Consider the following 24,194-nt stretch of genomic DNA (forward strand, 5'->3'; position numbering starts at 1 on the left):
CACTGTGGTATGGAAGGTCATTCCCAAGGTGTGGAAGGTCATTCAAAAGATGGGGTGCTACTGCAGAGAAGGCCCTATCATACTCATGAGTAGGGCCTCAGTTGCATGTGTACTTCACCTGATGGACATTGCTGGCTTTCCACAGAAATATTAAGCCACACTTGGATTGGCCACTTGGATTGATGTAATGCATGGACAATTAAGTCTTATAGCTTCTGATGAAATCCTACATTACAGTGTTCTCAGATAACAACAACAACAACAACAACAACAACAACAACAACAACAACAACAACATATTATTTATACACTGCCCATCTGGTTGGGTTTCCCCAAATGATGGCTTCAACCAATGAGCAGTCTTTGGGTGTCTTTGCTATTGTATTAAGTAATTTCCCAACAACGAGAGAAAATATGGAAGCCAAACCACCATGGCTGCCACTTATTTTGGGACGGCCATTCCTCAAATCTGAAAAAGCACATTCATTCTGAATTTTCTTATAAGTGAGCCTGCTCTACGGTAATGACCACACGAAACAAAGCAAAATGTACAAGAGTCAAGACTTACCAGAAATTGCATTAGTTACTGACATGAGGGGTGAGTGAAGAGCAGGCGTCACACCCCAAACAGTATGGTAGCCAACGATTCCAGCAAGTCCAAAGGTGGTAACCATTTGCGTAAAAGCAGCATTAGGAGAAATGAGGCCCAGCCCTAAAACCGTTGTTAGGCCTAAACAGAAAGGCATCAAATCAAAAATGCATTTTTCTTTCAAATAAACCCAGATCATCAGCCCACACCCATACTCATTGACATTTTGACCTTGACAACAATAAGAACGGGAGCAGGAGCAGCTTTCTGAGATAGGGTTTTATAGGCATAACTTGCATTCTCTGCTTTTGCCAGAAAAGGGAGACCTGCCTGGGATAGAGTTCACTTTGCCAAGTTGCCTGTTCCAGAACACTTTGGCATCCAGGAACGGAAATGCCATATTCTGAGATGCTAAGTATTTTGTCTGAACAAATCATCAAATGATAGAGCACCCAGAAGAGCGAAATGAAAAAAACGGCACTAATTTCTCCATTGACTTCTTTTCTCACTTCGTAAGAAAAGTTTCAATTGGAGCATCTGAAAATGGTTAAAATATGCAGCAGACCACACAGACTCTTCAGCATTACCTGATGAGAGAAACTGTGTTGACCTTCTCTGTCTGTTTTATCCTTTGCTGATGGTGGAAACCTGACCTGGCCAACCAACCAATTGTCTGTTTTCCAATTCTAAGTGAATAGTCTGGTTATTCAGGGCAAAGAAGCACTGGGATTGCGTAACTTACGGCAAAATGGTAAAGCTTTTCAGGGCCTGTAACCACAGCAAGCAGCAAGTTGCACATCTGAATGCTGTCCGTTAAAATAGTCCCGGCACATCTCAGGAAGAAGGAAGAACTCGTCTCCTTAACATATTACTTTTCTATGCTCATCAATGTGTGGGTTTTTTCCTCCCCATGGAGGAAACTGGAAAACGTACAGAGCTGCATATGCAGCCTGACAAATCCCAGTCCGAGAAAAACTTTAGTCCCCACACTGTCCCCATAAAAAGGTAAAGGGACCCCTTACCATTAGGTCCAGCCGTGGCTGACTTTGGGGTTGCGGCGCTCATCTCGCTTTATTGGCTGAGGGAGCCGGCGTACAGCTTCCGGGTCATGTGGCCAGCATGACTAAGCCACTTCTGGCGAACCAGAGCAGCGCACGGAAACGCCGTTTACCTTCCCGCCGGAGCAGTACCTATTTCTCTACTTGCACTTTGAAGTGCTTTCGAACTGCTAGGTTGGCAGGAGCAGGGACCGAGCAACGGGAGCTCACCCCATCACAGGGATTCGAACCGCTGACCTTCTGATCAGCAAGTCCTAGGCTCTGTGGTTTAACCTACAGCGGCACCTGCATCCTTCCTATATATATATATAGCAGCAAAACTCCGCCCTGCTGCCCACCCCAGCTGTTTAGTAAATGCACTCTGGGATTAAGGTGCCTGCCCTGTGCAACTTTTACATAGGCACTACGTGCGTAAGTTGCTATCAGGAGGACCAGACCAAGAAATATTGTTGCCTTGTTGGGGAGGGGGGACAGCAAATGGCGCCCCACAGTCAAGGTACATACTACCCAATCCCCTCTTCCCCTCCCTGGCACTAAAACAACTAATGATAATAATAAGTCAATGAATAATTTGCTGCAACTGCATGCCAACCAAAGTCAGCTGCCTGAAGCCGGCTGCTACACTCTGCTTAATGGTGAGGCTGGCACACATTAAAATCACATAAAATCTGAGAAATTGCCCTCTGCTTGGGCCTACAGGTGCAAATCCAGTGCAAATGTTATATCCAGTTTCTGATGTTACAGCTGTACCCACAGTTGGTAGAAAAGGCAGGTTCAAGTCTACTTTCCCCAACTTGTGTAGGGAATGCGGCTTATACAATTTTTTAAAGATGAAATACCTGTCGTATAAACTCCTGCTGATGTCATGGTCTTTCTAAATGGCGAGATGGAAGCTTGTTTTTCTGCTTCTAGTTCCAGGACAGTTTTTTGCTTAGCTGGGGCAGCAGGGGGCACGGTTTTGGGCAAAGGCGCAGGAAATATTTTTTTCCCTTCCTGTAGTAGGGAAAGATTCTCATTAGGATACAGTCATAAGATAACAGGTGGAATCTCTGTTGCACAGGTAAGGTAAAGGTAAAGGACCCCTGGATGGTTAAGTCCAGTCAAAGGCAACTATGGGGTTGTGGCGCTCATTTCGCTTTCAGGCCGAGGGAGCCGGCATTTGTTCACAGACAGCTTTCCGGGTCATGTGGCCAGCAGGACTAAACTGCTTCTGGTACAATGGGACACCGTGACGGAAACCAGAGCGCACAGAAATGCCATTTACCTTCCCGCCACAGTGGTACCTATTTATCTACTTGCATTGGCATGCTTTCAAACTGCTAAGTTGGCAGGAGCTGGGACAGAGCAATGGGAGCTCACTCCATCGCGGGGATTTGAACCACCAACCTTCCGATAGGCAAGCCCAAGAGGCTCAGTGGTTTAGACCACAGCACCACCTGCCCTACAGATGTTGTTGAACTACAGCTCCCATCACCCTAAACTACTGGTGTTGCAGGCTAGGTCTGATGGGGGCTGTAGCCCAACCACACTTGGAGGGTTCAATATTGGCTATTCTTGCAGGTGCAAAACCAGACTCATGCCTCAAGCAAAGAATCAGCAGTGACAACTCTTAAATTATCTTTATCTTGTGTTCCATTAAATGCATTTGGATACTCTTTAAGAGTCTGGGTTTCACTGGGTTTCTGCATGCATTTGTTAAACTGTTAATTAAAGTATTTTGGGAAGGGGGAGGGCAGGGAGACTCTCACCTTCATTACCATAGTCCCTCTAATTACATGATCAATAGTCCCATAATCAAAATCATCCTTTGGCTCAAAGTAAAAGTATTCTTTGTCGGGAGAAATAGCTTTTAATAACTTCAAGATGTTGTTTGAATAAAGGCTACTGGCCTGAGTAGCCATGCGACTTGGCAGGTCTGTGTAACCAATATGTACCACGCCCTGGGGGAAACGAAATAAACAAACATTATTATTTTTCCTAAAGTGTTTCTCATGCATTGTCTCGAAACTTTCCTCATGCAGTTTGCCCAGACCTGGTGCACCTTTCAGAACCAACAGCAAATTTATTTATCTGCCACTTATATGCCCAAATGCCTTCTTGAATGGTTTAAATCAAACCTTGCACATGTCTGTGGATATTCCGACACTTCATTTTACAAGTTAAGCGGTTTCTCCTTTTTAAAATGAACGGCTTGTGTTGATGCTTAGGGGAAAGGAAAGGCTTTCCTTTTGACCGGGAGCCAATGACTGAACAAGCTGGGAGGCCATTCGGGGAATGAGCTATACAGTCATATGGTGCTTATTTCAAGAATGAAGAAGCAAAATGCATTTTAAAGGTTTGAAAACACCTCTTAGTTGCCCAATGCTATCATGGTTACAAGATGTACTTTGCAGATTAATTGCACTCCAATTAGTCCTGAGAAATTTGTAAGCAAATACATTTAGTGAGAAAATATCCTAACTATCCCCTTGCCATTGTTTCAAAAAGAAAATAAATGAAAAAGAAAACCTGAACATTCTGATTCTAGGTTTTTTAAGGAGTGTGCTTTTGACTTTAAGTGCATAGTGAGTTCAGAGCCTTTTATTCACTAGCAAAACACCAGTTATGTTGGGTAGGGTACTGTGAAATAAATGCCCATACATTGTAGGCTGGGCTGAGTACAAACTTGTGCTGCAAATCCCCCACCTGTGAAATACCTTGTTTGGTTTGAAAACCTGGATATTGATTGGTATCCTTTAGCCCTTTATGGTTCTGTCTGCCTGGTTTGGATTGGCAGCCAGACGTGGAAGTAGGGAATGCATGCCCCTTAATTATGGGTCACTGTGAATGTGTGGTCCTCTGAAGAGTGTTGTAAACAAAAATTGCCCTTTTCCCTTATGGGGTATCCAAGAGCCCATATAGAGTCCTTACATAGGTTCCCTATTGGTAGGAGAAGATAACAGAGGCCAACCAGAGAATATTGAGAAGCAAAGCAGCTAGTAATCTTGATCTTTATTGATCTGTTGCAGGAGAGGAGGAGGAACCCAGAACAATGGCGCGCAAGGCCTTATAAAGACTTTTGAAATTGCCACCCTGTAGAAACATCATCCATCCATCCATCACAGAAGGGGTGTAACCTAAGACCACCCCCCAGATACATCATACCTACATCACAGAAAAGGCGGTCTAAACAGAAATTTGAATGTTGTTTATCTCCTGTCTGGCAGGTTACTTGATTGGATTGCCTGGGGAGCCAGGCCAGTCTTTTGTAATGATAAATACTTAGTTCCTGGGCCAGGTCACAGGCTCACACCCTATTCATATCTTAAATGTGCCCTTAAGGTAGGATTTGTGAGGAAAGAGACAATGACACTTTGACCTTGCAGAGAAAACATTTGCTCATTTTAGGAATCATAATGGTTCCAGGTCGGTCTTCCTGTGCTGATCTATGTACGTGCTTGGTTGGTACGCTTATGAACATTACCATATATCTAAGACCTCTAAATTCCTATCACAAGAGGAATGCACTCTCATGGATAGGTTGTTTCCAATGCTAGTCCTACTCAGAGTAGACCTATTTAAATTAATGGACATGACTGACTTGGCCCTACTTCTTCAGTGGGTCTGCTCTGAGTGGGACTTAGTTGGATACAACACCACTTTTAAAAAAGGGAGTCCTCATTAAAATCCATCAGCATTTTAGTGCACATTTCTTTTTATGCAATTTTGTCTAATATACACATTTCTGAAGGGGAATTTTCCTTACTCTATAATATATTCTGCATGTTATTTTCATGCATTTTTATGCACAACTTATCCAAGCACGTGCATTTTTTTGTATACACTGTTTGACTGGAGAACCACACTGAAAAAATAAGAAAAATGTGAATTTCAAAGGTTGGTTGTGTTTTAGTTTGCACACTGTTTTGAAAGTGGCAAATTAGGTAAGTTCACTTTTAAACTGAATCAAATTCCCCCACCCTCATCTCTAGACACACCACTGAAGCCTTTTACTGCACTTAAGTCACTCATTCCATTCTTCACCATGGCAAATATTACAGGGCTTTGGAACCAACAATGGACTCTATGTTCCTCCCCTACAATGAAGCGACTGCTAGTGGCTCTACACAACACTGGTAAAAGCTCTGGGAAGAGGTAAGTAAGAAATCACTAGAAAACCACTGCCTTTCCTAGGATGGAGGACGGAGAGAATATATTTATTTTATTTACACACAAACACACAGTGGCGGAGCTTCATGCTCCGGCACCAGGGGGCGGAGAGCAGGCGGGGGCGGGGCTGGCGCGCGTCCCAGGGGCGCCACCCAAAGGGGCGGGGCGTGCATCCTCGGGGCGGGGCGCGCAACCCAAAGGGGCAGGGCGTGTGTCCTGGGGGCAGGGCGCACATCCTAGGGGTGTGGCATGCCACCTGTGGGGGCGGGGTGCCCAGCATGGGGGGAGCAGCTGTGATGGAACCCCACCGGGATTGCGCTGCTGGGGGCAGTGCGCTTCCCCCACACTCCTCTTCCTCCGTCAGTGCGCACACACACACTTGCAAAAACGAAAACCCACTCCACCACTTCTCCACCCAGTTTTTGGAGACTCTACAGTATAAGAAAAGCCATTCAGCCTTACTCTAATAGACAATGGTATAGGAAGCATTTTTTTTCAGAACAAAAAGAGAGAAGATGCCCTTATAATATTCAAAATGTGATGGAATGGAAAATGAAAGAAGAAAGTCATATGCCATAGGGGTGGAGCCCCATAAGCCCCAGACAGCATGGTCATGACTATCGTCTTCCAAAGCAACTACTCTATTCCGAACTTCAAAATGGAAAGTGTGATGCTGGTGGTCAGCAAAAGAGGGTCAAAGACTCTCTCAAGGCAAATCTTTTAAAATGTAGTATAAACACTGACAACTTGGAAACACTGGCCTGCAAACGCTCCAAGTGGAGAATAGCCTTTTCCAAAGGTGTCATGGGCTTTGAAGACGGGCTTTGAAGATTCAGGACAAAAGGGAGAAATGTGCTAAGAGGAAGGCACGCTTGGCAAACCCTCACCATGATCAACTCCCACCTGGAAACCTATGTCCCCACTGTGGAAGGACGTGTGGATCCAGAATTGGCCTCCATAGTCACTTATGGACTCACTGTTAAGTCCGTGTTCATGGAAGACAATCTTACTTGGCTACAAATGATTACCAGAGAAGAAGAGGTTCAAGGATAATGGAAGTTGAGTCCAACAACATTGGGAGGGCTCCAGGTTCCTCACCCCATCATAAAATGCAAGCATGACTTAAGCAATGGGCAAGGGCCTGTAGTTCAGTGGTACATCGCCTGATTTGCACGTCAAAGGTGCCAGGATGAATCTCCGTCATCTCCAGTTAAAAGGATCTCAGCTGACTTCTGATCTTGGAGAGCAGCTGGCAGTTGACGGAAACTGTACTGTGCTAGATGGATCAATACGACCAAAATAGTTTCAATGGGAAGGAGGGGAAAATTTTGCCCAGGGCCAACTTATTTCCTTGGAAGATCAGTAGCACAATTCTAGTTTCCCCTAGCTATGTTCTTGAAGGAGGAGGAACCTTGAAAGTATCTGATATGGTCAAGAAGATCTGGTCTTAGCCTGTATCTGGATGTGGGGCCACCTGAGAACCCAAGGTACAATGCTGTGGAAACCTTGGAAGAAGGGCAGGATCCACATGTAACAAAGCAAGGCATCTCATTAATCTAGAGGGGGACAAAGTGCCCCAAAGAGGCCTTCTACAAACCTTGTGAATGTGAAGCTCTCCGGGTTGGGTGGTTTCCACATTGCCACCAGCCTCAGCTGCAAGATCGACAATCACGGAGCCATCCTTCATGGACTCCACCATATTCTTAGTAATCAGGGTAGGAGCTTTTTTCCCTGTTGCAATTTGCAAGAAAAGAAATGAATTATGGGGATTCTCATCAGTTTTAATACAGCGCATAGCATTTTTTAAAAAGCCTGAGCAGGTACCAACAAAACCACAGACAATAAAGCAATAATGGAATGATTTGGTTTGATACCATTTCTGCCTGTTCCTGCATTTTATGGGAGTGGAGTTAGTGTGAAGATCAAGGGAGGGCTCTGTACATTTGCACTTGGTTTCCAGGTCACAACTCACATAACCCTCCTGTCTTTACCCTTAATAGTCTCACACATGCATGAAAAGAGGATTCATCTGTAGTTCTTGCAGCCTGAGCTTTTCCTGGTCCCATATTTTCCTCAGAAGTTTGCTAATGCACTTTATGCTGCTATGTTTTTATGGACCCTAGGTGAAAACCTAGAGGCTGAGAGGGAGGGTGTGTCAGAAGGAAAACGAATTGGTATTGATCTCTATATATTAGTAACTTTGTATAAATGTAACCTTTTTATACGCATGTAACTATGTATTTTTGTAAATTTTTTGTTTAAGTTGTCTGTTGTTGTTTCGTTTTTCTGTACACCACTGAAATATATTTTTAATAAATTAAGCGGTATAGAAATTAAATAATCATCATCACCATCAATGTACCCTCCTCTGAGATATTTTGGTTGAGGGCAGGCTGAAACAAATGAATAATGATAATAAAAAAACATGCATCATTTTTATTGTAAGGCCTAATACTGAAATATTAGGTGCAGGAATTTGGGACCTCTTCTATCGTTTTACCTAAGGCTTTGAAATGCCTTTTTCTGCTTCCTCTTTCCTCAGTGCCTCTTGTCCCTGTTGTCAATTACCTGGGATAAATTACCTGGGTACTATGTACAGTGGTACCTTGGTTCTCAAATGCCTTGGTACTCAAACAACCTGGAACCCAAACACTGCAAACCTGGAAATAAGTGTTCTGGTTTGCAAACCTTTTTCGGAAGCCGAACGTGCTCCATTTTGAGTGTTACGCTCCTGATTTGAGGTGCCACACTTCCGTTTTGAGTGTTATGCTGAGATCTGTCTGTTTTTGCTATTTATTTTGTGTTTTTGTTTTCGCAGCTCTTTCTTTCGTGACTGTGCGGAACCAAGTTCAGCTACTGATTGAGTGATTGCGTGACTGCAATACATTGTTTATTGCTTTCATTTTATGGATCAATGGTCTCGTTAGATAGTAAAAATTCATGTTAAATTGCTGTTTTAGGGTTGTTTTTAAAAGTCTGGAACGGATTAATCCATTTTGCATTACTTTCTATGGGAAAGCGCACCTTGGTTTTGGAACGGTTTGGTTTTGGAACGGGCTTCCGGAACGGATTAAGTTTGAGAACCAAGGTACCACTGTAATACCCAAACACCCAGGTTCTTCACGCACAATCTGATGGAGTGGAAGCTATCTTGTATCACATGCCCACCTACTAGGCATGATGCAATTCACAAAGAATTCAGAGGAGGAAGGTCTGGCATAGGAAGCTGTCTTATCTTGAGTCAGACCACTGGTCCACCTAGCTCAATATTGTCTGCACTGATTGACAGTGACCCTTCAGGGTTTCAAACAGGGACATAGCTGTCAATTTGAAAATAAGGGACCAGCAGCCTTGAAAATAAGGGACCAGCAGCCAAAATAAGGGATTTTAGACAACCAGTTAAAAGGGACCAGGTAATTTGGGAGAGCAGCACCAGTTTTTCCAGAGGTTGCTGCTCAAGACACCAGCTGATGAAACACTGCAATTAAATAACTATAAGCAGCAACCACTTTTCGCGCAAAAGGAAGTCCAAGCTACGAAGATGCTGCTGCACTTCTGTATCTTTTCTCTCGTGCTCCATCTGCAGCTCTCAGTTCCATCAGGTGGGGCGGGAGGAAGGGGGGGGGAATAGTGGCCGAAGTAAACCCACAGATCAGACCATCTATGCTAGTCTAGCACTACAAATCTATGGGAGAAGCTCTTGCGGTCCTTCCCTTGTAGCCCTTGGAACACCTGCCCGCACCTCCGCCTCCTCCTCTTCCTCCTCTCTCTGAACTGCTTTCTCCATGGTTGCCCTCGCTCTCCTCTCAAGGCTCCTTAGCAATTCATAGGCCATACCAGGCTGCCCATCTCATCTGGGTCCTTCAGCGGCACAGCCGCAGTACGTCCTAGTGAGAGTGGCGGCATAGGGCAGAGGGGAGGCCCCAGGCAGAGATGCTCAGGAGGAGGATGGCGGCGGAAGGGCCCGAGGTTCCCACCAGTCCCGGCAGGGAGGGGCTCCCAGGGGCCGAGGCTGATTAGAGGAGGCCGGAGGGGGGTGGACTGGGCAGCCAAGCAACACAGTTGGAGCCTCCCTCCTCCCTGGCCGGCAGGGAGGGAGGGAGAGGAGCTGTTTCCTTTGAAACTCGTGAAATTTAAGGGACATCCATTAATAAGGGACAGCAGCGGGACATGGCGCTGGGATAAGGGACTGTCCCTCCAAATAAGGGACAGCTGACAGCTATGAGCAGGGAGTCCTTCTCAGTCCCCCATGGAGATGCAAAGGTTTGGACCAGGGACCTTCAGCATGCAAACTGGGATGTTCTAGCATGGAGCTACAGCCCCTCCTCTTGGCTGCCTCCTTGGTGACCGGATCTGCAGGCTCCTAATTAGGAGCACACTCTGCCAAGGGCATCTGGAATCGTTATAAAGTTGTACAGTACCTGGAATAAGGGCAGTGCTAATAACAATGTCCACCTCTTTGCATTGTTTGGCAAATAAGGCCAATTCCGCCTCGATAAATTCCTTGGACATCTCTTTCGCATACCCTCCGACGCCTTCTCCCGCTTCAGCAATGCTAACTTCTAATGTTTCCGCGCCAAGAGATTTGAACTGCTCCAGAGCTGGAGGCCTGCAAGCAAAGTGGGGAGAATTTCACAGGCGCTGCCGAGTCAGATCTTTTCCAAGCCACAGGTAAAAAGGTAAAGGGACCCCTGACCATTAGGTCCAGTCGTGGCTGACTCTGGGGTTGCGGCGCTCATCTCACTTTATTGGCCAAGGCAGCCAGCGTACAGCTTCCGGGTCATGTGGCCAGCATGACTAAGCTGCTTCTGGCGAACCAGAGCAGTGCACAGAAACGCCGTTTACCTTCCCACTGGAGTGGTACCTATTTATCTACTTGCACTTTGACATGCTTTCTAACTGCTAGGTTGGCAGGAGCAGGGACCGAACAACGGGAGCTCAACAACGGGGATTTGAACCGCCAACCTTCTGATCAGCAAGTCCTAGGCTCTGTGGTTTAACCCACAGCGCCACCCACGTCCCAAAGCCACAGGTAGTTAACCTAATATGCACTAAAAACAGGTAGCTGTCCATGCCAATGCAGAGTGTCCATCAAGGAAGAACTCCAAAGACCATATTTGGGCAATATCAACCAAATGTGGTAAGCTGACAAGTTCTCTAGAACTCACACCCAGGGCCGTCTTAAGCATATCCGGCGCCGTGGTGCAAAGATCCCTCCGGCACCCCACTCCCCAATCCCCAAAGTTGTCCAAGCCTCTGCGGGGATCGCTCTCTTCCCACGGAGGCTTGGGAAGGAAGCTGCATGCCCCCCAGCCATATGGTTGATGGGGCACAGCTGGTGGGCGTGCAGGAGGGAAAGGTGTGCTGGTCCCGTGGGTTACCCGAGAGGCGAGGTCCAAGTCAGCTCCGTGGTCAAAGGTGCAACGTGGAGGCAATCTGTAGTAGCTGAAGCTGAGTGCAGGGCAGGGAGTCGAGCGAAGTCAGGAACAGGCATGCAAGCAGGGAGCCAGGGCGGGTCAGGCACTCAGGCAGAAAAGCAGGACAGGGTTCAGGCAGGAACTAGCAACCAACAATGTTGCTCCCGCAACTTGGGACTGGGGCTGGCCGGCTTTTATCTGCCCCGAGGCATAGGGCGGCCCCGATCCTCTGGTGACTCGCCTCCCCTGGCCTGGAGGCGAGCACTCCTCCTGCGGGAACTTAGTTCCCTCCGCCTCTCTGCCCTGAGCCTCTGCAGCTCAGGAGAGGCTGGAGGGTTACCAGACCCAGAGGCAACCTCAGCTTCCTCTGATGGGGCTGAGAGTGGAGCACCTGCAGGCAATGGGTCCTCCATCACCTCAGGAGCCAGAGCAGACTCAGCTGGTGCCTGCACCTGAGGATCCAGCACAGGTGAGGACCCTTCAGGCTCATGCCCCAGCCCTGGCTCAGCTGGTTCTGGAGGCGGGGGATCCTGTGCAGGCTGGGATCCCTCAGGTTCAGCATCCGAGTCTGAATCCCAGGCCATCACAGAAAGGGGAGGCCGCCGGCAAAGCTGTGCAGCTCCCCCACTCACTGGGGCACCCCTGAGAGGCTGGCGCCCTGAACCAACGCACCAGTAAACCCACTGGGAAAGATGGTTCTGCTCACACCCTGCTTTGTGTAACATCTTGCCAGATGAAGAGTTCTGGAAGATCTCAAAAGCTTGCCACATTTTTGCAACCCAAACGTGGATTTCAGAGTTTCATCTTTGCTTTTTATTAAATCAAGCTCAGTTACTGGTTTATTTGCAAAGAGATGTAGGTACACTGGCAAGACCATAGGCTGCAAGCAGGAAAGGAATATGTGCACACCGTAAGCAATCTTTAAAGACCCTGCGTTTCTGTAAGAATCACAACAGCTTACGGTCTGAGGATTTGAGTTACTATAACACCGGTCCTGAAAGACCTACATTGGCTCCCAGTACGTTTCTGAGCACAATTCAAAGTGTTGGCGCTGACCTTTAAACCCCTAAACAGCCTCGGCCCAGTAGACCTAAAGGAGTGTCTCCACCCCCATTGTTCAGCCCGGACACTGAGGTCCAGTGCCGAGGGCCTTCTGGTGATTCCCTCGCTGCAAGAAGCCAAGTTAAAGGGAACCAGGCAGAGGGCCTTCTCGGCAGTGGCACCCGCCCTGTGGAACACCCTCCCACCAGATGCTAAGGCAATAAGCAACTATCTGACTTTTAGAAGACATCTGAAGGCAGCCCTTTTTAGGGAAGTTTTCAATGTCTGATGTTTTATTGTGTTTTTAATATTCTGTTGGGAGCTGTCCAGAGTGGCTGGGGAAACCCAGCCAGATGGGCAGCGTATAAATAGCAATTATTATTATTATTACTATTACTATACCTGGTATCAAATCCCCTAACAATGGCTCCCATGGATTTAGCTGCTCCGGCTGCAGCTAAGCCAGCTACACCACCACCAATGATTAATATCTAGAAAGGAAAACGACAGCAATAAATACCAACAAAGATGCACTATTGGAACAAAGCACACATCACTTAAGCAGGATAAAATGGTTTAGAATAAAGGAAGAAAGTGATGGCCCAAATCTTCCTCTTTGGAAGATTTGGAAATGAGACCATGAGCAAACATACTGTCTGCTTATTAGTCTCAAGCCTCACTGCAAACTTTTACAAGACAGAAAACCATGGCGTGATAACTAATCCAGGGTTGGCATCAGAGTTCAGCATGGCTGGGTTAGGGTCAAGGGTCCACACTCCACAAGGGGGCCCATTGACAAGGGACCCCCTGCAGCTGCTTCTCCTCTTCACCACTGCAACCTGCTTGATCACTTGCCTTTTGCAACAGTGGTGGTGCAACCATAGATGCTTGCCAGCTTGCTCATTGGACTAGCAAGGAAGCAGATAGGAATGGAGGGATCTGTCAATCACGGTCCTCTCAATTTCTCATTAAATTGAGTTATCCACATTTCTGCAGCGATTTGTAATTTTTTATTTTCAAATCCTCATGGAAATTCATCAGGAGAACATCTCACACAGGAAATTTGTAGGATACAAACTCCTCTTGCAGAAATAAAATGTATTAGATATGCAATCATGAACAAAAGTCAAGAAATCAGTGGCTGTTAAACAAAGGAGCAAGATCAGAACTGTTGTAATTGGATTAATCAAGATTATGGAAGGAGAAAGGAATAAGAACTTTGCACCCTGAAATCCAGCACACAGGAAGTCACCTAAAATTGTTTAATTTGGTATTGGAATAATTGGCTTTTTAAATTGTATTGTAATTTGGTATTGTGATAATATATATATCATCAAGAAAATGCCTCCTAATAAAGACATTCTTTGTACATAGTTTTGACGAATGTACCTATTTTTGCAAGCAACTCCCCCCACAATTTAATGCATTTTTGTATGTTATTTCACCAACACGTTCATTTTGATGCACACTTTCCCCTAATATAGGCATTATTGTCAACATTGCCTGGTTGGCAATGTTCACAAAATTCACATGAGTGTGGGTTTCAAAGGGTGGCCATGGTTCCTTTCTCAAATTGTTTGGGGCAGTGTGAGTTTCATAGATTTGCCTTTAAAATGCAAACTGAATTGAATTGAGGTTGAGCGTTTTCAGGTTGTGTCCTGCGGTGACCCGGAAGTACCGGAAAGGGTTACTTCCGGGTTTTGCCGCTCGCGCAGGCGCAGGCGCGCAAAATGACATCACACACATGCGCAGAAGCGGCGAATCGCAAATGCGGGTTGCGTTCTGCTCAGGTTGCGAATGGGGCTCCGGAACGGATCCCGTTCGCAACCAGAGGTACCACTGTACTGTTCGCACCTTTGCCGGGGGAACTTTTCCAGCTGCAGTAATTTGACCGGTAAAAAATCTTCCAAAATGATTGGCTGCCAGGACTACAGCCTTGTACCTAGAGAGAAAGAAAGCAAGAGAGAGAGAGAGAGAGAGAGAGAGAGAGAGAAAGAAGAAAGAAAATGGTGAAAATATTTCTTGGCTCTTCAGTAGGCTTTGTGAATAAATTGCAACAGACTTAACAAATATACAGAAAGCAACCAAAAGGAGAATTAATAAAAGCCACCCAAGAAAACAAACAACTGCTCGAGAGCATCTCCAAGATATAAATTGTCTAAGTGAAAAAATACATTTGACTGTCATAACAAATTATATCAGTGCTGGTTACATGCTTTCAAGTGCCCAACAAAGGAATATTGCTGTGGAGGGAACCATGAATACTTTGGGAGAGGCACCTGGTGGAGAGTGAAATGTTTTATTATCACCCCATATCAGGGCCGGATTTAGGTTTGATGAGGCCCTAAGCTACTGAAGGTAATGAGGCCCTTTATATGTCTAGCTGTCCATTGTCAACAACAAATTGCCAATGTTTTTTGTGTTGAATATACGCTATACGGTAATTTATACCTCAGGTCTGTACCTCGGGTTACAGACGCTTCAGGTTACAGACACTTCAAGTTACAGACACCGCTAACCCAGAAATAGTACCTCAGGTTAAGAACTTTGCTTCAGGATGAGAACAGAAATTGTGCAGTGGTGGCGCGGCAGCAGCGGGAGACCCCATTAGCTAAAGTGGTACCTCAGGTTAAGAACAGTTTCAGGTTAAGAACGGACCTCCAGAACGAATTAAGTTCTTAACTCGAGGTACCACTGTACAGTAAATGGACAAAAGTACAAAGATTCATGAAATGTTTAGGGGTATGCGTACCCCTGCGTCCCCCCCAGAAAAAAAGCACTGGGCATGTCTAAGGTTCGTTAGGGGTGCATAACTTCCAAAGAATTGGAGCTATTCTGGGTTCACTCTAGTTCTCTGAAGAAGAAAACAAGAGGTTTAGATTATTTCTTTCTTTTTAAAGCAACGGGGTTTTGTTTTGTTTTTGCAGGGGGGGGGGGTTCATTTTGAAAGCATGTTAAGGAAATCCACATCCGTGGATGCTACCCAACTTAATGCTTCCAACATAAACGTTCCTTGGAAAGTCGCAGCAATGTTTGCCTTATTTTTCACTTCATGCAGGGTTTACATTATCGCTGATTAACAAGGGAATCCCTCTGTTGTATATGTAAAGAGGAATAATTGCATCCATGCCTGCATTCACTCTGCCTACAAGATGATCCAACAGGAGGTCGACTCACAGACAGCTGTCAGAGCAACACAGGGACCCCTCGAAATCATTGTGCGTACTTGATCTCCCATGGTTGTGTGCTAGCTCCATTGACCCCAAATCGTTGGGCTACTGAAACTGAGGTGCTAGCAGGGAGGCCTGCATGTTTTATGCCATATGTTATGTACTGAAGTTCTCACCCTGGGCCAGCAGGGGGATACTGTAGATAGTTATGCAAATAAGGGATCGAAAGTGACGTTCAGTGATTGGATAGTTTTAGAAAATTGTTACAGTTACGTTGTACTGGAGCTCTATATAAGCAGGCTGACTGAACCCTTCAGTTCAGTTCAGTTCTGTTCTGGCCTGTGAATAAACAAGAGCTGTTTGAAGAATCGCTGTGTCGTCTGATATGTTCACCCACAACTTAACACCATACAACACCATAGCCATTTTGCAGGTCAAAGGAGCTACTGGCATGATCTTACCTGCACTGTGGTGCTACCACTGAAGATTGAAGGAGGATGGAACAGATAAAGAGGACTCCAGTACACAAATGTTGATGTGTCAATACATCTGTATTTAAGGAAGAGGTGCAGAATCGACTCTGTCCAGCAGGCCGCCATCTTTAGTTATGTCAATAGCAGCGAAAGGGATGCTTGAGCAGCCTCAGGACTGCAGGGCTTGGGAAGGGAAACTTAACGCTTTCTCTCTCATTTCACCCCTCAGAAGCTACCAGTTGCGTTTCAAGCATCCCATTGATGCTAAGAGGAGTTTTCCTTGAAATGCAATTCACTTCTTCGGATAGACTATTTTGCAGGGGACTACATCCGTGTTAAGTTCTTATTTAAGATACAGTGGTACCTCAGGTTACATACACTTCAAGTTACATACGCTTCAGGTTACAGACTCCGCTAACCCAGAAATATTACCTCGGGTTAAGAACTTCAGGATGAGAACAGAAATCGTGCGGCAGTGGCGCAGCGGCAGCAGCAGGAGGCCCCACTAGCTAAAGTGGTGCTTCAGGTTAAGAACAGTTTCAGGTTAAGAACAGACCTCCAGAACGAATTAAGTATTTAACCCGAGCTATCACTGTATCGGGTTATTCATTTTGTAAGACCAGAGCAAGAGGCTGTTTGTTGATGAACAGGTTAACATACAACTGGACAGGAAAATGAAAGCAACCACTAGGAAAAGCTAAACGAGTCTTAGCTCCAGCCCATAATAACTTTGGGGAGAGCCTTCTCAGTGGCAACTCCCAGACTTTAGAATTCCCTCCCTAGAAAGCTAGACTGGCTCTCTCCTTTCTTGTTCCGACAGGCGTTTGGGAACTGACTGCTTTTAACAAAAGGGTTGGTGCCACACTGTTTTCATTGTAATTATTGGTATGCTTTTAATATATGTTCTATATGTATATTGTTTTAATTCTGTCAGTGTTTGATTGTTTTTAATTATTGTATTGTTTTTTCCTGTTTTTTCTCTGCAGTTCTTCTTTTTATCTGTAAATTTCCTTGAATCCCGTCAGGGAAAAGGGGGGTATTAATAAATATATCATAATAACAGCAATAAAAACTGGCCACAGTATATAACTCTTATCATTACCCATTTCTACAGTCAGGAAGAGAAGTACGGTAGTTAACCTTCTCCTCTCCTCTTCTCAGATTCCGAGGCTACAGAGGCTTTTCTTTGGGCAGCTATTTGCACAACAAAAGCCATGCAGGTTATTGGCATTCACACAATTCCTGTCACGTCTAGTTTGGACTCTTTTTTGCCCTTCTTGGGTGTTTTGTGCAAAGGAGGACAGCACACAGCCCTGTTCAAGCAATCTTTGGGCTTGGCAAATGGCAAAAGTTGCCATCTTATGCCAGAAAAGGAACATCAAATGAGCCGCCCCTGTGGCATGTCGAGCGCCATCATTGCTTTCCAGAAAACCATTGTATAAGCAATACATTGAATATATCAAGGCACTGTTTTCTCAGGAGATTGCATCCAGGTAAACAGGTCCAGAATATGCTACTGACACCTAATTTGTCTTCTAGAAGCGCTCAAAAACAAAGCTGTTCTGGAACCAATTGCAGAAACAGCTGCAGCCCCAGAAATATGTGGCAACCTTTACTCTGCTATTAACACAACAAAAGCAGAGCCTGTGGAAGAACAGGCTGATAAACTTCAGCTGATAAACTTGAAAGTCAATCCAAATTGCCTCCAGATCAGATTTTACAGTACATCCAAGGTGTTTTTGAATGACCGGGTAGTAGTAGCGACTCAGTCCTAGCCACATTCATTCAGAAGCAAGTCCCATATTTCCAACTAAGTATGCTTGAGTTTGAAGCCCTTCATATCACAGTGACTGTACTATGAGCCAAAACCTTTGGGGCCAGTCATTGCCATTCAGGAATAAACACATTTTGAATCAATTCACGTTTGGAACTGATTTCAAAGCTGCTGGAATTTTTTCTTCCTTTCAACCCAACAAACTGGTTTAAATGCTACACCAATTATGTACACATGCTGCATCTTGAAATGGTTCTGAATTAAAGCCACTTCATCTCAATCGGACTCATTTTGGTCAAGACACCAAGCCAGACTTGCCATTGCTGTATTCAGAGAAAACTCTTGCGTCTTTTAAGAACCGTGCATCTGGGAGATGTTAAGTCAGGTGTAATCTCTCCAGCTACAGGGCTATTACACACTATTTATGCTGTGGTTTAAATCTGACAACACAATTTTCCAAGCTGTTTTCCTAAACACTTACTTGCTTCCTAAGTGCTGGCATCTCATAACATCCCACATACTTTCCTTCTGCCCAAATGAGGTGTCATAATGGCCACTGAAGAGGCCCAAAATTATAATGTCTCCCAGAACAGAAGACAGAGAGGTTAAGTGTCATTAGCGTTCCCACACAACACACTTAATATCTCCTAGAAGATTCTACACATCTTCTCTATATTCATGTATAATAGGGCAGGTTGGACCTGCAACACACAGTTGCTGTATATTCTCCCCATCTAAGACAGAAGTCCTCAAACTTTCTATCACCAGGGTCCATTTGAGAAGGCTGATCATTACTGAAGGCCCACAGTCACCAAACAGTGCTCGATAGAAGCCGAGTTTGTCTTAATCAACTAGCAGCTACAGACTTCACTTTCTACTGATACCGAATTCATCTTTGGAATTTGTTAAATTGTTTGCCATAGTACATAGCTCATATTTCATCAAGACATTTATTCTGGAAGTAGTGTGAATCACACTCCACATTTAGGGTAAAATTTGCTGATCTTCCTAAGAGAAGAAGGCCTTTTCATTTATGTTTTCTGCTTCTCATGCCAACTTTCCTCTCAAAATGTATTTACTCATCCCCTGTAGTTTCTTCTCCCATTATCCTTTCACATGCAACTTATGCTATATTCTCCGCTCCCAACTGCTAGTTTCTTTCAACTCACCTTCTTCCCATAACACCTTTCCTCTCTTATGTGTATCATCATCATCATTCTATAATAAATACTATAATATAATAATAAAACCACTGAATTAATTGATTTTTGGTTACTTTAGACACCTCCTTCCTCTACAAAGACATGTTGACTCAATTGCCATCATATTTTGTAACAAGTTCTTGTCAGGCAGTTTTGGGTTTCCTTGTTTTTGGTTTTTTTAAAAAAAAGACGTTATTTGTTATATATTCTTCTGTGTACCAAGGAAATCCCTTGAGTATGAGGAAACCACTTCCTTATTTTGGTGTGGTCCTGTTTTGCTTCCTAACTCAAGTGCTCAGCCACTTGAATTTGTTGTTAAAAGGAACAATGATGGTAATCCCCAGGTTTACCCTATCCCTTTAAGGAGCCCCATTCCCAGTGCAGTTTAATCAACACTTCTGGTATCAAACTGAAACAAAGCCAGGCACAGATGGTTTACAGCCACCATTGAGTTGTGGGGTAGAATGACTCCTGCTAAGTCAGTAATGGCCTACCATCCAAACATGGCTTTTTAATATACCGAAAAAGGTGGTTTTCTTAGTTCTGTTTCTCTGCTCCTTCATGCTCCTCAGCCTCCTGGAGCAAACAGGGCTCTTGGTTTGCCCAGCAGCAGCTATGAGGAAATAGTTGCAGTGGGTAGAAAAAGCAGTAGCTGCTGCAAAACTGTAGTCTCATCTGTAAAGGTAAAGGGACCCCTGACCACTAGGTCCAGTCGTGACTGACTCTGGGGTTGCGGCACTCATCCCGCTTTATTGGCTGAGGGAGCCAGCGTACAGCTTCCGGGTCATGTGGCCAGCATGACTAAGCCACTTCTGGTGAACCAGAGCAGCACACAGAAACGCCGTTTACTTTCCCGCCGGAGCGGTACCTATTTATCTACTTGCACTTTGACGTGATTTCGAACTGCTAGGTTGGCAGGAGCAGGGACCGAGCAACAGGAGTTCACCCCATCACAGGGATTCGAACCACTGACATTTTGATCGGCAAGTCCTAGGCTCTGTGGTTTAACCCACAGCGCCACCCGCGTCCCTATTCATCCTGGAGAAGAGTGACTAGTGGGGTGCCACAGGGATCTGTCTTGGGCCCAGTCTTATTCAACTTCTTTACGGATGATGGACTCAAGGGCATCCTGATCAAATTTGCAGATGACACCAAACTGGGAGGGGTGGCTAACACCCCAGAGGACAGGATCACACTTCAAAACAACCTTGACAGATTGGAGAACTGGGCCAAAACAAACAAGATGAATTTTAACAGGGAGAAATGTAAAGTATTGCACTTGGGCAAAAAAAATGAGAGGCACAAATACAAGATGGGTGACACCTGGCTTGAGAGCAGTACATGTGAAAAGGATCTAGGAGTCTTGGTTGACCACAAACTTGACATGAGACAACAGTGTGACGCGGCAGCTAAAAAAGCCAATGCAATTCTGGGCTGCATCAATAGGACTATAGCATCTAGATCAAGGGAAGTAATAGTGCCACTGTATTCTGCTCTGGTCAGACCTCACCTGGAGTACTGTGTCCAGTTCTGGGCACCACAGTTCAAGAAGGACACTGAGAAACTGGAACGTGTCCAGAGGAGGGCAACCAAAATGGTCAAAGGTCTGGAAATGATGCCTTATGAGGAACGGCTAAGGGAGCTGGGCATGTTTAGCCTGGAGAAGAGGAGGTTAAGGGGTGATTGATAGCCATGTTCAAATATATAAAAGGATGTCACATAGAGGAGGGAGAAAGGTTGTTTTCTGCTGCTCCAGAGAAGCGGACACGGAGCAATGGATCCAAACTGCAGGAAAGAAGATTCCACCTAAACATTAGGAAGAACTTCCTGACAGTAAGAGCTGTTCGACAGTGGAATTTGCTGCCAAGGAGTGTGGTGGAGTCTCCTTCTTTGGAGGTATTTAAGCAGAGGCTTGACAACCATATGTCAGGAGTGCTCTGATGGTGTTTCCTGCTTGGCAGGGGGTTGGACTCGATGGCCCTTGTGGTCTCTTCCAACTCTATGATTCTATGATTCATATAGTCTCATCTGTACTATACATTTAAAACAGTATCATACCACTTTAAACATTCATGGCTTCCCCCAAAGACTCCTGGGAGCTGTTGTTTGTTAAGGGTGCTGAAAGCTGTGATGAGACCCTTATCCTCCTCATAGAGCTGCAATTCCCAAAGCTCCCTTGGAAGAGAGATTGACTGGTAAACCAGTCTTGACAACTGTAGCTCTGTGAGGGCAGAAGAAATGCAATCTAATAGCCATTCAATGCCCCAAGCTATGGGTTCTTCCTGTGACAAAAGCCTCCCCCCAGAGACAGGGTTTCCTCACCTTTATGATTTAGGCTGATCTAGGCTCTTCTGGGGACGTGGGTGGCGCTGTGGGTTAAACCACAGAGCCTAGGACTTGCCGAACAGAAGGTTGGCAGTTTGAATCCCCGCAACGGGGTGAGCTCCCGTTGCTCGGTCCCTGCTCCTGCCAACCTAGCAGTTCGAAATCATGACAAAGTGCAAGTAGATATATAGGTATCGTTCTGGTGGGAAGGTAAACGGCGTTTCCGTGTGCTGCTCTGGTTCGCCAGAAGCGGCTTAGTCATGCTGGCCACATGACCCGGAAGCTGTACGCTGGCTCCCTCGGCCAATAAAGCGAGATGAGCGCCACAACCCCAGAGTCGGCCATGACTGGACCTAATGGTCAGGGGTCCCTTTACTTTTACCTAGGCTCTTCTGAGCATGCTGACTGTCCTTCTGGCACTAAAGTGGGAGAGGCTGCAAAGATTTGTAGTGGGGCTGAGGCTGGAATTGATTAATCTGAAATGGTAGCCCTGGTCCTTCACTATTGCAAAACTGGCTGCAATTGAGAACTGTCCAAGTAGAATAAGTGTAAGAAGCAATGCCATATATGACACAGCTGAAACAGAAAATTCAGTCCTACAAATATAGCATTAGTAGAGAGAATATTGTGGATCCTCACCCTGCAATGTTGGCCATTGAACTTAAGGCATCATATCCTTGAGCGATAGTGACTCGAGGAACTTGGTCCATTGCCAAGACGGTGGCCTTGCGCTGAGCAAGTTTATCCAGCAAATCTGGGTTCTGAGCCGGATAGATGAAGCTGACAAGTGTTGCCTTCTCCTTCAGTAGGGCTGTCTCATGCACTCCCAATGCTTCGTTAAAGACTGGAGCTCTGACCTGAAAGAAAAGAAATGCTTTGTTTAATCCAAAATATTAATCCAAAATGTATTTCCATGTACCTAAATTAAACACCCTCCGGAACACCTTCTGGTGTCTGTTATGTATTCAGTGGTCTGTGTTTGCCTGAACTTGAGTCTGGACTAAGGATTCGGAACCCCTGTGTTCTGATTCGATACATGATATCCAATCACAGAGCATTTCAGGATTTGGGCCTCTGCCATTGGCCCTTAAACTCTGAGTTGTGATTCGCAGCTTGGAAGTTTAGACAGCCAATCACGTTGGGAGTGGCCCTGGCCTTCAGAAATGTAATATAAGCAGTTGCCTTGCCCCTGTTGTCCAATTCTGTTAGTTCAATAAAGGTTCTTGCTGTTTTCACTGTGTCTTGCCTCGTTGGAACCCACCTACACTTCAGTGTCTTCCAGATGTTTTGGGCTACAAGTTTCATGAGGCTCAGCCAACTCAGCTGTGCTGACTAGGATTGATGGGAGTCATAGTTCAATACATCAGGAGGGAACCAAGCTGGTGAAGGCTGACTTATAGAATGCCACCTCATCAATCAAATCCCTCCCCCAAACTCACCTTTTCCATGAAGCCTGTAACCCTTTAGTTCCTATCCCACAACAACTGAATCAAATCATATTCACCCCTTTCCACTTCTCGCCTTGTCTTCCCCTGTGCTGAAATGTAGATTGTAAGCTTCTTGGGTGAAGGCTATGTCTTTTTATATGATCTGAAGAGAAACCAGAGTATATGCTGGTCTTATGCTGGTCTGTGACCCAAATAAAGTTTGATGCTGATACTGATACAATGTCTTTTTGTTGACTTCTGCAAAGTGTCATGAAAATGTATTGCACAATGATGATGATGTTCAGTTGCAGTCCTACTGGACTTAGCTCATCTCTGTTCAAGTCGAAACACTTTTGGGGTGTCCTGGTTTTTACTTTTTGGAATATGAAATATGGAAACCTTAGTGAAGCAGGATTAAGGACATAGGTTATGAGAATTTGGTGTTGTTGTTGTTTAGTCATTTAGTCGTGTCCGACTCTTCATGACCCCATGGACCAGAGCACGCCAGGCACTCCTGTCTTCCACTGCCTCCCGCAGTTTGGTCAAACTCATGCTGATAGCTTCGAGAACACTGTCCAACCATCTCGTCCTCTGTCGTCCCCTTCTCCTTGTGCCCTCAATCTTTCCCAACATCAGGGTCTTTTCCAGGGAGTCTTCTCTTCTCATGAGGTGGCCAAAGTCTTGGAGCCTTAGCTTCAGGATCTGTCCTTCCAGTGAGCACTCAGGGCTGATTTCCTTAAGAATAGATAGGTTTGATCTTCTTGCAGTCCATGGGACTCTCAAGAGTCTCCTCCAGCACCATAATTCAAAAGCATCAATTCTTCGGCGATCAGCCTTCTTTATGGTCCAGCTCTCACTTCCATACATCACTACTGGGAGAACCATAGCTTTAACTATACAGACCTTTGTTGGCAAGGTTATGACAATGGCTCCCAGCAAAAGTGCATTGATTGTAAATGTGAATTCAGTCAAAGATGATATTTGTATGTTTCCTTCTTTACTCTTATTATACCTGCATTCTACACCCCCTCCCCACATTGATGACTTATAGCAAGTAGCTTCAGGGGGTGTTAGTCCTCTAAACAGTGAGTAAACAAAGGGTGCCTTCTAGACTGTCACTGTTTTGAAGGAGAGTTTCAAGCGCATGATGAAAGTTCCTGTTTGTTCAATTAACGTTCAATTAAAGTGAATTAAAGCACACCCCAAAGTGAATTGTAGCACACCCTAGTGCCACAAATCCACTTTTTAAAAAAGGACTTGTTACAGCTAGTGACAGGGAAATTTCAGTGTAGGATGAAGAAGTTATTAATTGGAAGCCATAACCACACTATGGGAAAATTAGTATAACCAGCCTGTAAACATATCAGAAAGAATGCTCAAGAAAGACTGAACATCTATAGAAGCTGTGATATATTGCTCAGGGGGGCAGGAGAAGAGAAGAGGAAAGCAAGTCTTCAACCACCAGTTATGTCTATGACTCATCCAAAAAGTATAGCCAGAGACATTTTGGCAAATTAGAAAAATCCACCTGGACAGAAATTTTACCGCTGAAGAAGAGGATGTGTCCTG

General features: G+C 45.2%; 1 protein-coding gene across 1 annotated transcript in view; it reads right to left on the bottom strand.

Annotated features, from left to right (window-relative positions):
- Positions 1-24,194, bottom strand: part of LOC128401838 (NAD(P) transhydrogenase, mitochondrial-like) — a 77,300-nt gene that overhangs the window by 34,942 nt on the left and 18,164 nt on the right. The window contains exons 4-11 of the mRNA XM_053365358.1: positions 21,838-22,055; positions 14,109-14,196; positions 12,657-12,745; positions 10,218-10,405; positions 7,394-7,527; positions 3,396-3,587; positions 2,487-2,640; positions 569-730 (exon numbers count right to left, since the gene is read on the bottom strand). Of these exons, the coding sequence (XP_053221333.1) occupies positions 569-730; positions 2,487-2,640; positions 3,396-3,587; positions 7,394-7,527; positions 10,218-10,405; positions 12,657-12,745; positions 14,109-14,196; positions 21,838-22,055 (1,225 nt within the window). The remainder of the gene's footprint in view (positions 1-568; positions 731-2,486; positions 2,641-3,395; positions 3,588-7,393; positions 7,528-10,217; positions 10,406-12,656; positions 12,746-14,108; positions 14,197-21,837; positions 22,056-24,194) is intronic.

The sequence above is a fragment of the Podarcis raffonei genome, chromosome 14, assembly GCF_027172205.1.
Source record: "Podarcis raffonei isolate rPodRaf1 chromosome 14, rPodRaf1.pri, whole genome shotgun sequence".
In the NCBI taxonomy this organism is placed as follows: Eukaryota; Metazoa; Chordata; class Lepidosauria; order Squamata; family Lacertidae; genus Podarcis; species Podarcis raffonei.